At 30.6% G+C, this 14,402-nt stretch overlaps 1 protein-coding gene across 1 annotated transcript; it reads left to right on the top strand.

The window, feature by feature from the left end:
• The first annotated feature begins 3,458 nt into the window (after window positions 1-3,458).
• Window positions 3,459-12,845, top strand: TPR8 (Tetratricopeptide repeat (TPR)-like superfamily protein). Its single transcript, XM_068629470.1, has 10 exons — window positions 3,459-3,751; window positions 4,018-4,253; window positions 6,163-6,196; window positions 7,144-7,277; window positions 10,409-10,475; window positions 11,300-11,399; window positions 11,550-11,713; window positions 12,109-12,155; window positions 12,234-12,284; window positions 12,433-12,845. Exons 1-10 carry the CDS (start codon window positions 3,673-3,675, stop codon window positions 12,706-12,708), a joined length of 1,188 nt encoding a protein of 395 aa, XP_068485571.1. The 5' UTR covers window positions 3,459-3,672; the 3' UTR covers window positions 12,709-12,845.
• The last annotated feature ends 1,557 nt before the right edge of the window (window positions 12,846-14,402 follow it).

The raw sequence follows: 14,402 nt of genomic DNA, 5'->3' as shown, positions 1-14,402 counted from the left end.
ACACATGTTATATATCATAATTTTGTTGGTTTATCTTTTTTATAATGTCCCAAAGGGGAGATGTATGCATGTTGTATGTTGACTATAGTATATATGCACTTAATTTTACAAATAAATTAAAATTTTCTTTGGACTCCTAGTCTTGGTTCTTCGCTTGTTTTTTTCCTTAAACCTTAAGCAAAGGGCATGGACTAAGGGGGGAGTTCACATAGTAAGGGGAAATTCCTTGTTATGTCTTTGTACTTGTGTGATGTAAAGACTCAAAAGAAAGTTGTTTGACATCATATCTAGCATACAAGTCTAGAACATGCATTAGATGTGGGTCTTCATAAAAAATGGGGAGATTATTGATCTTGAAGAAATCCTCAAACCTCAAGTGAAAATATTTTGATGATGATGATGATTAAAGATGGAGATATTGATGTTTTAAAGTGTTTTCCTTTCATTATAATGGTTGTTTGAGTCCTTCACACAAGGTATTCACAAGGTTAATCAACACACAACATAATTACATGTGTTAAAATGAGTTTTAAAAGAGAACGATTATTTTAAAAGGTTCTATGAACATAATAATTTTTTTTTTTTTTATAATCGATTAAGTTGTTCCCAATTTTTGAACAAGATAATTTATTATCTCATGTTTAATCAATTAAAGCAGAAAGTCGGGAAACCTTGTTTCAACCTTTTAATCTATTAACACGTGTTTTAATCAATTAAACTAGAAAATGTTGTAAATAAATTTTAAAAAGAAAATTTGATTTACAACTTATATAATCACATAGAAACGTTATTATCAATTTTTAATTAGTGTTTTTAGGACTCTATAAATAAAGTACGTGACCCAATATTTTCATATAACACATTTACCGTCAAAAGCATTCTATACTAAGTTTTTCTAAGCATTTTCTCACACTCATTTGTGTTCTCAAGATTTTCTAGTCAAGGTTGTGTTTTGTTGAACCTTATGTATTGCTGTCATGAAATTTTGGTAACATTTTTCTTTGTTGCTATAATTGGACTGTTCAAGTGTTTGGTTCTTGGTAATCAAGAGTTAATGAAACATAAATCTTTTTGTGTTGAAAAGAGTTAATAGGATTGATATCCTCTTGGTATTAAGATTTTTATTATCCTTTAGAAAGTGTTAAAGAGTTGATTGTATTATAATAACTTTTGAAGTTAGTGTAACCAACAATTCAATAGTTGAATTGTTGAGAGTGAATATAGGATCTTGTTTATATAAATTAATATACTATTTTTTTTCAATTTTTCTTTGTTTATCTTCTTTTAGTAGTCTTGAAATTCAATCTTTCAATATAATCGCATTCAATTTTCATTCTTAAAAGAATTTTGAAAAAAACTTCAATAAAATAAATATTTTCTAAAAAAATAAAAATCAATTCATACTTTCTTAATTTAAACAAGACATTAGTTTTTATAACAATTTCAACTCAAACCAAGAAGAAAAGAAAGAATAATGATATTTAATTAAGTTCGTCAATCATGGTCATGACCATGATTACATGATTCGTCTAGGAAATTTTTAAGAAAATACTTTTCACAATGAAAAACACTCACTCAAAATAATTTTTTGATTTTTCAGTATTGTTAAACTTTGAATTAATTTGTCTATTAAAAAGACTAAAAATCATACATGTGCAAGTTTAACAATTTTATCCAATTAAAAATTGTTTTAATAATTTGAAACAAAAAATTATGGACTTGACAAAATTTAGCTTGTTAAAATGAAACTTTAACCACTTAAAAATATTCTTTTAGTGATTTTAATGTTCTAATTGATTAAAAGAACGTGAACTTCATTCTTAAAAAAATACTAAATTGATTTTAATAAACTAAAAGAACTATTTAATCAATTAAAATGTTATAACTTATAGAGACAATCAAGAATATTTAAATTGATTAAACGCATATTTAATAAACTAAAATTAACTTACATTCTAAACAGTTTAAAGACATATTAATACAAAGAAATCAAGATCAACATGAAAACTTACAACAATAAAAAAAAATATCAAAAATACAACTCAAATACTAAATTAACTACAACAATAAATCTTCAATGCATTCATCATCAAATCCAAGTACTTGAGAGCATCATATCAACTTAATCATTAAATCCCCTCTATTTAATGATAACAATCACTTCAACACATTTAATTGATCTTCTATATAAGTTGTAATTAGTAAAGAAAAAAAAAACTAAAAATCTCTCCATTATCAAATGTAAGAAAAGAATAAGGTAAGAGAACATAAAACTTGAAAAGAAAAATTACTAAATAATGTTAAACATAACTAGTAAAACTCTATATAGTGCAAGATATGTTATAAAATCCAACTAAAGGTGTAAACCATCAAACATTAATCAAATATACACAAAAGAAACTTTATTTTCACGTAATAGCTTCAAATCACCTTCACTATTTAAGTTTTTGAATTCTTACCGGTTTGAATCGATAATTATTAATATTTAATTTTATATTAGGTTATTTTATTCTTAAAGTGAAATCTAAACTTCTTTCATCCATAAACAAATATTGAAGTCTTACAAATAGTACTTTAATTATTTCTATGTAATTAATCTATATCTCACAACATTATACATAAATCAAAAGCATTTTTTTATTTGTCACCGGGGTAACATTCCAATTCTAATTATTTTTCCTATTTGAATTTAACAAATTGTTATAATTGTTATTTTTATTTGATTATATTGATATTTAAATTTTAATAGTCTATCTATTATTTGTAGCTAATATAACTATTTAAGTTTTTGAAATCTCACCGGTTTGAATCGATAATTATTAATATTTAATTTTATATTAGGTTAATTTATTCTTAAAGTGAAATCTAAACTTCTTTCTTCCATTAAAATATTTTATAACTTTTCACTTGTACCATAAACATGTAAATAAAAATAACAAAAAATGTTTATTCATGTTATAGAGAAAAATATTCTTAGTACCGATACAAGTTTGTTTTTGTTTATAACCTATGTAGCAAAAACATGGACACGAATACGAAAATATGTAAAATCTTTAAAATGTAGGACACGAGGACACAAATTTATATACTATATAATTATGAATTATATAAATTGACAATAAAGATTTATGTGCACAAGTTATAGATTATTTTTTGGAACATAAAAATGTTTTTCATGACTGGTTCACAAGGATTTGTTTATTATATTTTTATAATTATAATAACAATTTATATAATAAAGTTTGAATTTTTAGAAAATTATGTTAGAACTGTACAAAAATTGTCACAAATCTAACCAATACTTTTTGAATTTGACACTTCACGGATACATGTTCTACAAGTGTCATACAAGTATCGATATCTGATAAATATTTGATAAGTATCAGATACTGACACGCCATTTAAGAGGAGTTTGTGAGTTTCATAGTTTATAACATCTAAGGTGAGGATCGTTTTGTGCTTCTCAAAATTTTCAATAAAATGTAAAAATAAAATAGAAAATGCAGAAAGTTAAATAAAATAAAAAACCTACGAACGAAGTGCGCCTTCAACCACTTGAGGCTAGATTCGCTTCTTGTTCTACGAAGTTTCCAGAAGACAAGTTTTAGCATGAAAAATTTCTTTATCTTCATTTAGTTTCTCTTTCAATCATCATTCTTTTTGCGATAGCCTATGGCTGACAATCACATCTCCACCGATTCTCCTCTCTCTCGTCGCATAGTTCGTGCCTTCCTCAGCTTCCTAAATTCTGGTATTATTCTTCTCATAATCACTTTCCAATTTAATTGCCACTGCAAGATTTTATCTTCATTGCCTATGTATGCATATCGAGCAATTTTATTAACCGGGTCGTTTTTTGTTGTTGTGATTAATTAGGTTCGAGTTGCCAATTGTCATTTTAATCGTATTAAGTTTAATAGGGTAGAGAGAATTTGTTCGTTTATGTTGTCAGTTTTGTTTTTTGATTTTTTTTATTGCGATCAATGCATGCTTTCTGATTTGGTTCGTGTGGAATAGTTGAACTGGGACGTGGGGTTGATGCTGAGGGGATTGAGGTTGCTAGAGAGTGTTTGACAGAGGCTTTCAAGCTTAATTCGTCTTCTGTGGCTGGGGATGACGTGAAATCTGATTCTTTGATTGATATGTTCAAGTCTCTTGAAGCTAACAAGAAAAGTGAAACTAGGAAGTCAGATACTCGACGGAATTCTGCGAATGCTTCTAGTTCATTCTCTTCTGAGGCGTCAAAATCTACGGTTAATTGACTTCACACTTACCCTCTTATGCCGCATTAGGCCAGTTCGTTAACTTTTTTGGTTGTTATATTTTACCGTCTTTTGGTGGGGCCTTACTTTTTTATGGATTGAGTTAATTTTTTCCCTCGTCTGTTCAGCTGATTGGAATCTGCTTGTCTTTTTTCATGTTTCACACTTTTCTTGAATTGTTCTTGTTTAACTAGTGCATGGTGAGCATGCGATATTTCATTTACTCAACCGTTCAAATCGACATAGTTTAACATCTTGTTTTACTCGTGTACATTGAAATTATTGGGATTTACGTCGAGAAGGAAGAATAGAGAACAATCTTTGAATAATGGAAATATAATTTCAAGATTCACACTGGCTAACGAGTTGAAGCCTTCAAGAAAATCTATCATAAAGAGCTCAAGTTTTACTGAACAAAACCAGAAATCTGTCACTTAAAATAAAATTTAAATTCCTACCAGTAACCTAGCGACCTGTAAAAGGCCAGGGAAATATGTCTTCTCTGGCAGTCTCCTGCAGTTGGCATCAAAATGCTCAAACCTCATGCATCAAAGTTAACTCATCTGCCAGTAGGCTCAATGCCTTAAATTTTTTGTAAGTTACAAAATGGGTATGAAGTGCCACTATCCTTTTTCTCATTGTTTATTACTTGAGTGCAAATGACTACTTACCATAGTAGAAGCAAATAACAGCATTTTCTCTTCCACAAAGTTGGTACAGATAGCTGAAAATAATAGAAAAGGACATATATTTATTATTTCAGCATTAAGGTGGTAAGACCTCTTTGAAATCAAATAGTTAGATCATACTCCTGGTCTCCATTTTAACAGTGAAAAGATGTTGGGAGGAGGTGATGGAGCATTTGGGAACAATAATTGAAAAAAAAAACAGTAAAAACCCAAGTGCAACTACAACGACTTATATTGGTTGGCTTTTGAACTTTTGGTTTTGTGTGTTGGGTCAGTGTTTTTCTCCAATTATGTTGAACTTGTGGTAGTGGTGATGAAAGCAAACGAGCTTGCTGGCAAGGAGAGGAAGTGCTTGCACTCCTGTTGAGCCTTTATGTTTGACTTGACCCTGTTTGGTGGGGCATCCATGAGTGTCATGTTTATGTGATGACATACCGCATAAGCCAATCTATTTTATTAAAATAATATTCCTCACTTATCCCTTCAACTGACATGAGGAACCATGTTTATTTCCAGGGACTTCTTTTTTAATTTCTTTAGTTCCAAGGACTAAGGTGACTGCATGTGACTAGTTTTTGGACTAACTAGGGGGTTTACTCCTTTATTTATTCTTACCTTAGACTATAAATTCTACTTTAATGAATAAACATATGATGAAATATAATGAGATATAAAATCATTCATGCATCTTCACTTGGCAGCATAAGTTTTTGGGATAGTTCGTTCATGACATGAGATATAGCCTCTATGACCTATTGTCATGACTTGTGCCTTCAATCCTTGTTGTACCTGTTCTTCTAATGAAAGGTAAATTTTAGCTTAAGATAGAATGAGCCTGTGCATGGTTCACACTTCAAGCTCAAGAATCTCTTGCTTGTGGGTGCGTTATTTAAAACCATTCATGTGACATTCCTAATAGCTTGAACTTTTGGTATGGATGATCCGTGAGTGTAGTATATATAGTTGGTTCATGGTTACGCTGCTGAGGAAATTAGAAGATTAATTGTAACCTTTTTTACTTAAGGAGTAATATTGGTTTTGCTAATAATAGTTAATAAACAATATTTATGTCCCATTGATGCCTAATTATTTCATGATGTATCTCTCTACTTTCACTGTTCTTGTAGCATATCAAACAATCACATTAAAATTGTGTATTGCTGAAGTTTTGATTCAGTTCTGATTTATTTCGTTATATGTAACTTGACCAGGTTGAAGATTCAACACAGGGCCATCGTGCTTTTGGTAGGATAATAGGTTCCCTTCATTTTATTTGAATTTTGAGTTATTGTATACTTTTAAACATTCATTTAGAGAATATTTTTATATTATTTATTGTCTCAAGGCTATCAATGACAAGACATATCTAGGTTTATAGTTTTGAAATTTTAACATTTAAAATCCTTATTTGTTATACCTTGAGAATGCTCTTGGATGTAGACCCCTTCATCAAACATTGCTATGTATATTAATATCTAAATTATTTTAGTTTTCTTTTACATGACAAGGACTAACACAATTCTTCCTTGAATAGTCATTTTTATGGAAGAAAAGATTGCAGATTGCTAATATTTTCTAATGACAATTTCTTAATGTGTTTGACATATCCATATGATTTTTCTGATTGTGAATGGGTAGAAAGGCAGGGAATAAAATTTTCATTGATAATCTAGATATTAAACAGCTACAAGGTGTTGCTTTTTGTTAATTATTATACAAAAAATTTATTGTTAATTTAGATTCTAGATGAGTCTGTTTAGGTTTTTTATGGTTTTCTTTAATGTGCTTCTTCATCATAGGGTAAGAAATAGACGATAGGAAAAATTAAATGAAATGTAAAAGCACGCTATGTTTTGAAAAAATCTGAAAATCATATAGAACTTCCTTCTTCTCTATTTCTGGGAGTAATGAATGCTATTTTTCTAATTTTTTAACATTTATTATTAAGGTCAGGTGCACTTTTACAAAAAAAAAAAAAAATTAGGATAAAGGGAAAAAATTGAAGCAATAGAAAAGATGCTTCTGCATGGTTAGAAAGATGAGATATCCTCTAAAGGTTGATAATAACTACCAAAGGTGATTGATAATAATAACCCCAAGAGAATAATTTCTAAATTTATTTTGGAGTGCACTGGTTTCTTAAAATGTTTTAAGTGAAAAGTTACATTGATATTCTTAATATTTGAGCGCAGCATCTAAAGATGAACTGTGCGGACAATTCTTTGCTGCTCTGGAGAAAAATCACTATTTCAGGAGAAATACTGATGGGAGTGATGACCAAGTGCAACTGGAGAAAGCATGTTCTTTATTTGACGAGGCTTATAAGGTATGACATATTATATCATGCATGAACATATGTTGCTCTTACTGCTGTTATTATTTTATTAAATTTGGTTTATTTCTATCCTGATATACACAATTGATTCCCACTTACTGGAAAAGAAATGCAAAAATAAATTAATACTATACTACTGATTTGTAATCAGAGCCCAACATGATGCATTTTCTAACCTAACACTTGTTTGGTCAAGATTCCAACGTGTGGTTGATTTCTAGTTTTAAATGAAAGTTCTATGCATGAACCTTAGGTTCTATAACCATTATGCTTGCGTTATATAACTCATAAAAATGTTGCAAGTTGGAATTCTGTGCACTCACAATTTGTCATGTCCTGAGCAACTTGAGGAAGCAGGTTGGAACTCCAGATTTTAGTTAGAGTTTTGGTGTTATTGGACTTTCCCTACTTCAAATTGTGAAAATCTAATAAATATGATTCTGTACCACTTTATGAAATTTATTGTAGGATGGAAAATGGTGGTAGAACTTGTTAGAGGGATAAGGAAGACAAGAACCTATATGAGAACATTTTAACACAAAGAAAGAACATAGAGAAAACAAATTCTCATTGATTTGTAGAATTAATGCATGTTTGTTCGGCTTATTTTTTGCCTGGTTTCTAGAAAGAGCTATTTGAAAAATAAGCAATTAATTTTGAGAAACAGTTGCTAGTGTGTTTAGATAATCCCTGGACAGGATAGTTTTACCGATCTGGTTTGATTCAGTGCGGGTGCAGCTGTCTTTGTGTTCGAATTCAATAAATTAGGCTAGCAGTACAATGCAGTGCAATATACATTCCAGTTGGTTCGGAGATGTAATCATGCTCAAGTTGTTATAATCATTCCTACTCTTGATAAGATATCAACTATCTATTGTTGAGTCGTAACATGTCCATGGGATACAATTCCTCCCTCCCGCCTGAATAAAATGACAATCAGCTTCTGTTGGGTTTGAGGTAACAGCGAGGGCAGCTTGAATGTCCAGCAGAGCTTCATAGGTAGAAGGTGGCCCTTGAAGCTGATTTCATCAGTGCAACCCAATACACGTTTTACTTTGCATTTGATCTTACTGCTACATTTAATTTCTTGCTTTTCTAACAAATTAAATTTCCTTCTGGGAACACATGGTAACTGCTAGGGTTGTTTCTAATCTTTAGGAAAACTAGTCAAATTTGCAATAGGTGAACCTTGTAATTTGTTTCTCCTTTTCTCTTAAAATTAATTTGACAACCTAGGGCCCTTGCCGAATACCTTGAGATGTACAATATTATATCCTAATGATGACTTTGATCAGATAAAATGAATTGACTAACTATACTTTATAGGAAAGAGATGTCTCTCGTTGTGTCATAGTATGATAATTAAGTTTAGCAACGTGGCAGTTCAGATAGTAACTTCCATTATGTGCAATGAGTTTCACATTTAGAACCATTGAAGTGTCACAAGGTCTAGTTCTTATTGAGATAGAAGGAATTGTTTCTCTTGTATTGCACAATTTGTACAATTATTTACACAAAATTTATATCCCAGAAGTCTACTATATAAGAAAACTAAACAATATGACTGAGCTATCTGATACGCACTGGGTACTCGAGGCACCCACCCTTAAATGCAAATGCTAATTTAAAGAAGAAGAACCAAAGTCTTAAATACTCTACCAAGCATCCATACTACTTGTTGTGGAACTTAGACACCCCATAATACCAAATCCCTAGGGCTGCACCACCGATGAAAGTCAACGTCTTAGTGGCTCACACTCTGTATCGTTTCACTGAATTTCTTTTGTTATAATTATATAAATAAGGATGTAATCCTATATAATAAAAAATATTTAAATCATATATTATTAGGAGTATTTTTACTTATTCCCACATCATATCTTTGTTATTAGAGGATATCAAATATCCTCTATTTATTGTATTGATTCCTTTTTTCTCAATATAAATAAAACACCTGTGCTGACTCAGAAACATGCGATTTCAGTTCAATATTTCTCTCTTTCTCAAATTTTAACTTCCTTATTGGTTAGAACCCTCTACTAGTCAGAAGAGTCTTTCTTTGTTGTAGGTATCCCTTTTCAAGACACTGACAATCTGTTTGGTTACCAATTGGAAAGCACTCAAACACTTAGGAAACTCACCTTTAAAAGCTAGTTGTTAAGGGGAGAAAACCAAACACTTAAATTCACCATCAACCATTCCATACTACTCGGTTTCAGACTTAGACACTCTATAAAACTCAAGTTCCTATTATAAGATAAAATTAAAGTAAAATAGGGAAACTGGAAAACAGGGGATATTAAATTAGGGGAAATGCGGTTATAGAATCAAAATAACATCAAGGTTCTCAACATATCTTAACAATTCCTACTTGCCCACCTTAAAAGAGGAGATCAAGAATATGTGCCAACTTAGCTTAGAGATCTTAGTGCAGCTCAATATTTTAAGTCGACGCATAACCTTTAGCAACTTGCTTACTCTTGTCAATAGCAATCATTACCCATGCTTTTTTTAAAAATTTAATGTTTAACGATGAGAAAAGTAAGATCCCCTGTTTGGTTATGTTCAAAAGCTATCTTTTCCTCTTCCATTGCATTCCATTAAGTATCAGGCCCTTGGGGATTGTTTTTGGAATTGAGACAGCAGTAAAGAAGCAAAAACGGATTTGGTGGAAGGAGAAAGTTGCTCATATTGTATAAAAGGTGCAAGAAGATGTTGAGGGACACAAATGTACGTTATGGGAATTGGAAGATCTAAAATTGCATCTTGAGATGCAAGGATGATGGAAGAAGGGGTGGGTTAGCAGGAGAACCAGGTTCTTCCATTAATGCTTTGTTGAGGTGGGTAACAAGAGCTTGAGGATGATAAATATACAGTTGCTATCTCGAGTTAGTTAATAAAATGCAAATTATTATTTCTGCTACTATTCGTGTTATATTATGTAATTTGTTTTTAATATCTTGCTTTTTGCCTGTTTAATTCTACAACAGCAGTCAAGTCTTATACCACTTGATGGGGTTGGCTATGCAGATTAATCAATGCCATTGGACTGATAGGTTTCTATCAAAAGACAAATTTTAGTAAAACTGTGTTTAATTCTGATGAAATCTGCTTCTATGTAGGAGATGGTAAGATCCGGTTGTCAGCGGTTTTGTTTGGAGAGTTTGGCTGAATCACTAAAAACATTAGGTATGATAAGTGACTTTAACTTTAAGAGGTTTGATGTTTTCCGTGGATGAATCAAAATTCTCTCTCTTGAACAACTCAGCTGTGACTTAGGTGATGTGTAGTATGTCTATGACAAGAAAACCTGAATCAGTGGGTATCTATATATGTGTGTGTGTGTGAATAGATAGAGACATGGGGAGAGGGGAAGGATCAAGATGCTCTAAAAGTATTTCTAAGATAACTAGGTCTCATCCTTACCTTTTAATTTAATAGTTTTAATATGTAACTCAACCGTTATAGAGTGACGGTAAGGAGAAACTTAATCCTTCTTCTCTCACACGCATTTGTATTAGAGTTGAACTTTTATTTTTATACTTCTATTTTTTATAATTTTTAAAAATATAAATTAATTATTTAATTTCAATAATAATTAAAGAACAAGCTAAAAATCATACATTTAACTCAACATAATTAATTCTTAAAAAAATTATTTATTTATTTGTTAATTTTTGTGTATTGTTTGAATTATAATATAAGTGTTAACTTTATTACTTATTTAAAAATGTATAACTAAATTAAAATTGAAAAAATGATATGGTGGGTTTCCCAAACATGCCTAGATACCACCTTCATTACTAAGAATTTAATTATCCAATGTTTTTCTTCTTTTAAATCTAAATATAATGTAACACATTTCTAAAGTTATGAGCCAAAACATGTTTTTATATTGCACTGCAGATTGGTGTGATTAGATTGTTTTTCAATTTGAATCTATGAAAGTTTGTTAAAGAACATTGATTTGTTTTGCAAGATTATTTAGTACTTGAAATTTGCTTTTCACTCAGGTAACAACGCAATGCAATTTAAGAAATACAATGATGCAATTGAGTTGTATAATTGTGCCATTGCAGTCAAGGAAAATAATGCTGTTTACTTCTGCAACAGGTATTCCTCTGGTCTACACTTGTACTATATTGTTAAGTGTATTTAGGCTAGAAACAGGAACTTAAAAAAATTACAAGTTGTTAGTTTTTCCTGTTTACTATATTTAACTGATGAAACTGCATTTTGTGCCTTCGTTTTATGACATATCAGGGCAGCTGCTTACACTCAGGTTAACAAATATTCTGAAGCAATTCTAGATTGTCTTAGGTCTATCAAGATTGATTCAAACTACAGCAAGGCATACAGTCGTCTGGGTTTGGTTTATTATGCTCAAGGAAATTACAGGGAGGCCCTTGATAAAGGGTTTAGAAAAGGTTGGGAAAGAATTATTATCTTTTTTGTTGTGTTTTTACTGGAAATTTTCGGATGATATTGACTTTATTGTTGTTATCTACTGTTACATATCAAGGTGAATATGGTGGATATCCATCACCTTAATTTTGAAATGTTAATCAGACCTAAGTTTTTCTCGAAAGTTCACCAATGGTTAGCTTCTTTTTTGCCATTTGGGTTTCCTACCCCTGCTGGAACATATTAGGAACTTTTTACTCTAAAGAATTGATTTGAGTGAAAATGCATTCTGTATTTATTAGAATTATAGTTTGAAAATGATTGAAGCTGTTATTAATGTCATTATATGTATAGGATCCAAGCTGGTTCGAACTCCATGTATTTATTTACTTTACCTTGGCATGTTTTGTATCTGCAGCCTTGCAGTTGGATCCAAATAATGAATCTGTGAAAGAAAATATACGGGTTTGTTCTGTTTTAACTTTTCCTTGTGCTTCTCTTGTTACTTTTTCTATGTGGTTGTAATGCTACCTTTAAACACAGGTGGCTGAGCAGAAATTGTTAGAAGAGCAACACCGTGCACATCACAACCAGGTATTATTAGTATTACTATTATTATTATTATTATTTAAATAGTTATATTATAGTTGTTATTTCTATTAAGATGTTTATAGTGTTCAATGACACTTAACTTTAACAAAATGTCTTCAACTCAACAAATTTCTCTCTTCATTCTCTAAAGAGTTTAACAAGGTCATCTCGAGAAGTTCCAAACCAATCTGCACAAGGATCAGGAAGCCAGGGGGGGCCACGTACATTTTCTACTACGTCTTCTACTACGACGGTTCACCCCACCACTACTACTCGGCGTACGACTACGACTACTGAAATTTTAAACATGGACCAAATTCCGGAGAATCTAAGAGGGCCCTTTCAATCTATGATGGCAACGTTATCTAGGACTGTAACCCCTGGCCAACCACATGATCAAACCAATCGAAGAACAGGACCAAACTAAGCCCATTCGCCATTCTCAGAATTTGTAAACACCATTTTTTTCGTTTTACTTTTTGACATACTACAACACCATTAACTAACCAACTTCTTTGTGTGTTTACATCATATACAGCTTATGAGGCACTATTCTTTTGGGCCTTTTCTTCCTCCTCCCTCATAATTTACCTGTTTTGAAAGTAAGTTTTTCAAAATTTTCGAAACATGATTTTTAGAATAGAATTTTCGTAACAAAATTTCTAAATAATCTTAGTTGTATCCTCACACTTCATATTTCTCTTTTAACAACAATAACAACATTTACATTATTTTCCAGCCATGAAATTTGAAAGAACAGTTTCATATTTGAGTTTGGATATTTGAGTTTGGGTGAAAAAGTTGACGAGAAGTTTCGTTGTATTTTATGTTTTCCAAACTAAAGATAAATCTTTTATCGAGGGCCTTTCTGTAATTTCCTTGAGCATGATAAACCAAACCCAGACCACTGTATGCCTTACTGTAGTTTGGGTCAATCTTGATAGATCTAAGACAATCTAGAATTGCTTCAGAATATTTGTTAACCTGAGTGTAAGCATATGCCCTGATATATGTCAAAAAATGAAGGCACAAAATGCAGTTTCATCAGTTAAATATAGTAAACAAGGAAAACTAACTTGTAATTTTTTTAAGTTCCTGTTTCTAGCCTAGATATACTTAACAATATAGTATAAGTGTAGACCAGAGGAATACATGTTGCAGAAGTAAACAGCATTATTTTCCTTGAGTGCAATGGCACAATTATACAACTCAATTGTATCATTGTATTTCTTAAATTGCATAGCGTTGTTACCTGATTGAAAAGCACATTTCAAGTACTAAATCATCTTGCAAAACATATCAATGTTCTTTAACAAACTTTCATAGATTCAAATTGAAAAACAATCTAATCACACCAATCTGCTATGCAATATAAAAACATGTTTTGGCTTATAACAACTTTAGAATTGTGTTACATTTTATTTTGATTTAAAAAGAAGAAAAACATTGGATAATTAAATTCTTAGTAATGAAGGTGGTATTTAGGCATGTTTGGGAAACCCACCATGTCATTTTTTCATTTTTAATTTACTTATACATTTTTAAATAAGTAATAAAGTTATCACTTATATTATAATTCAAACAGTACAACTAAGTTTATTTTAAATAGTACAACTAAGTTTATTTTAAAATGTAAGATTATGTTTTATTTAAGATTATTTAAAATTTTAAAAAATGACTTTTAATAATTAATATGAAGATGCAAGATAAAGTATGAAGGTGGAGGAAGAATTTGTAAAACATTAAATATAAAATATAGCTTCCTAACAGATTCCGCCATAAGGATCACAGGCAGAAGGGTTTGGTATGCCAGTTCTGTGGCTGCTAACACAGGAATCATAAATATACTTTTTTTCAGCTATTTTTATGACATTCAAATAAAAAAATTTAGTGTTTCAAATTAACTCATCCTTTAACAAGACAATTACCAATTTCATTACATTAGCCATAACGATCATGTATTTTGAATTTTGAAGGAATATTTTAAGATATGATAGTTGTAAATGCACCTTACTTTTCAGGGTATTCATAAGATCAAATATTTTTTCAGATATAAATCAAACTTTAATTTGTAAGTTGAAGAGGACTTATCTTTTTCATTTATAAATTTTAGGTGACAGT

Source organism: Phaseolus vulgaris, chromosome 8 (assembly GCF_051622355.1).
Source record: "Phaseolus vulgaris cultivar YP4 chromosome 8, ASM5162235v1, whole genome shotgun sequence".
Lineage (NCBI taxonomy): Eukaryota > Viridiplantae > Streptophyta > Magnoliopsida > Fabales > Fabaceae > Phaseolus > Phaseolus vulgaris.
The sequence above is the reverse complement of the archived record's forward strand: the minus strand, read 5'-3'. Positions and strand labels throughout refer to the sequence as shown.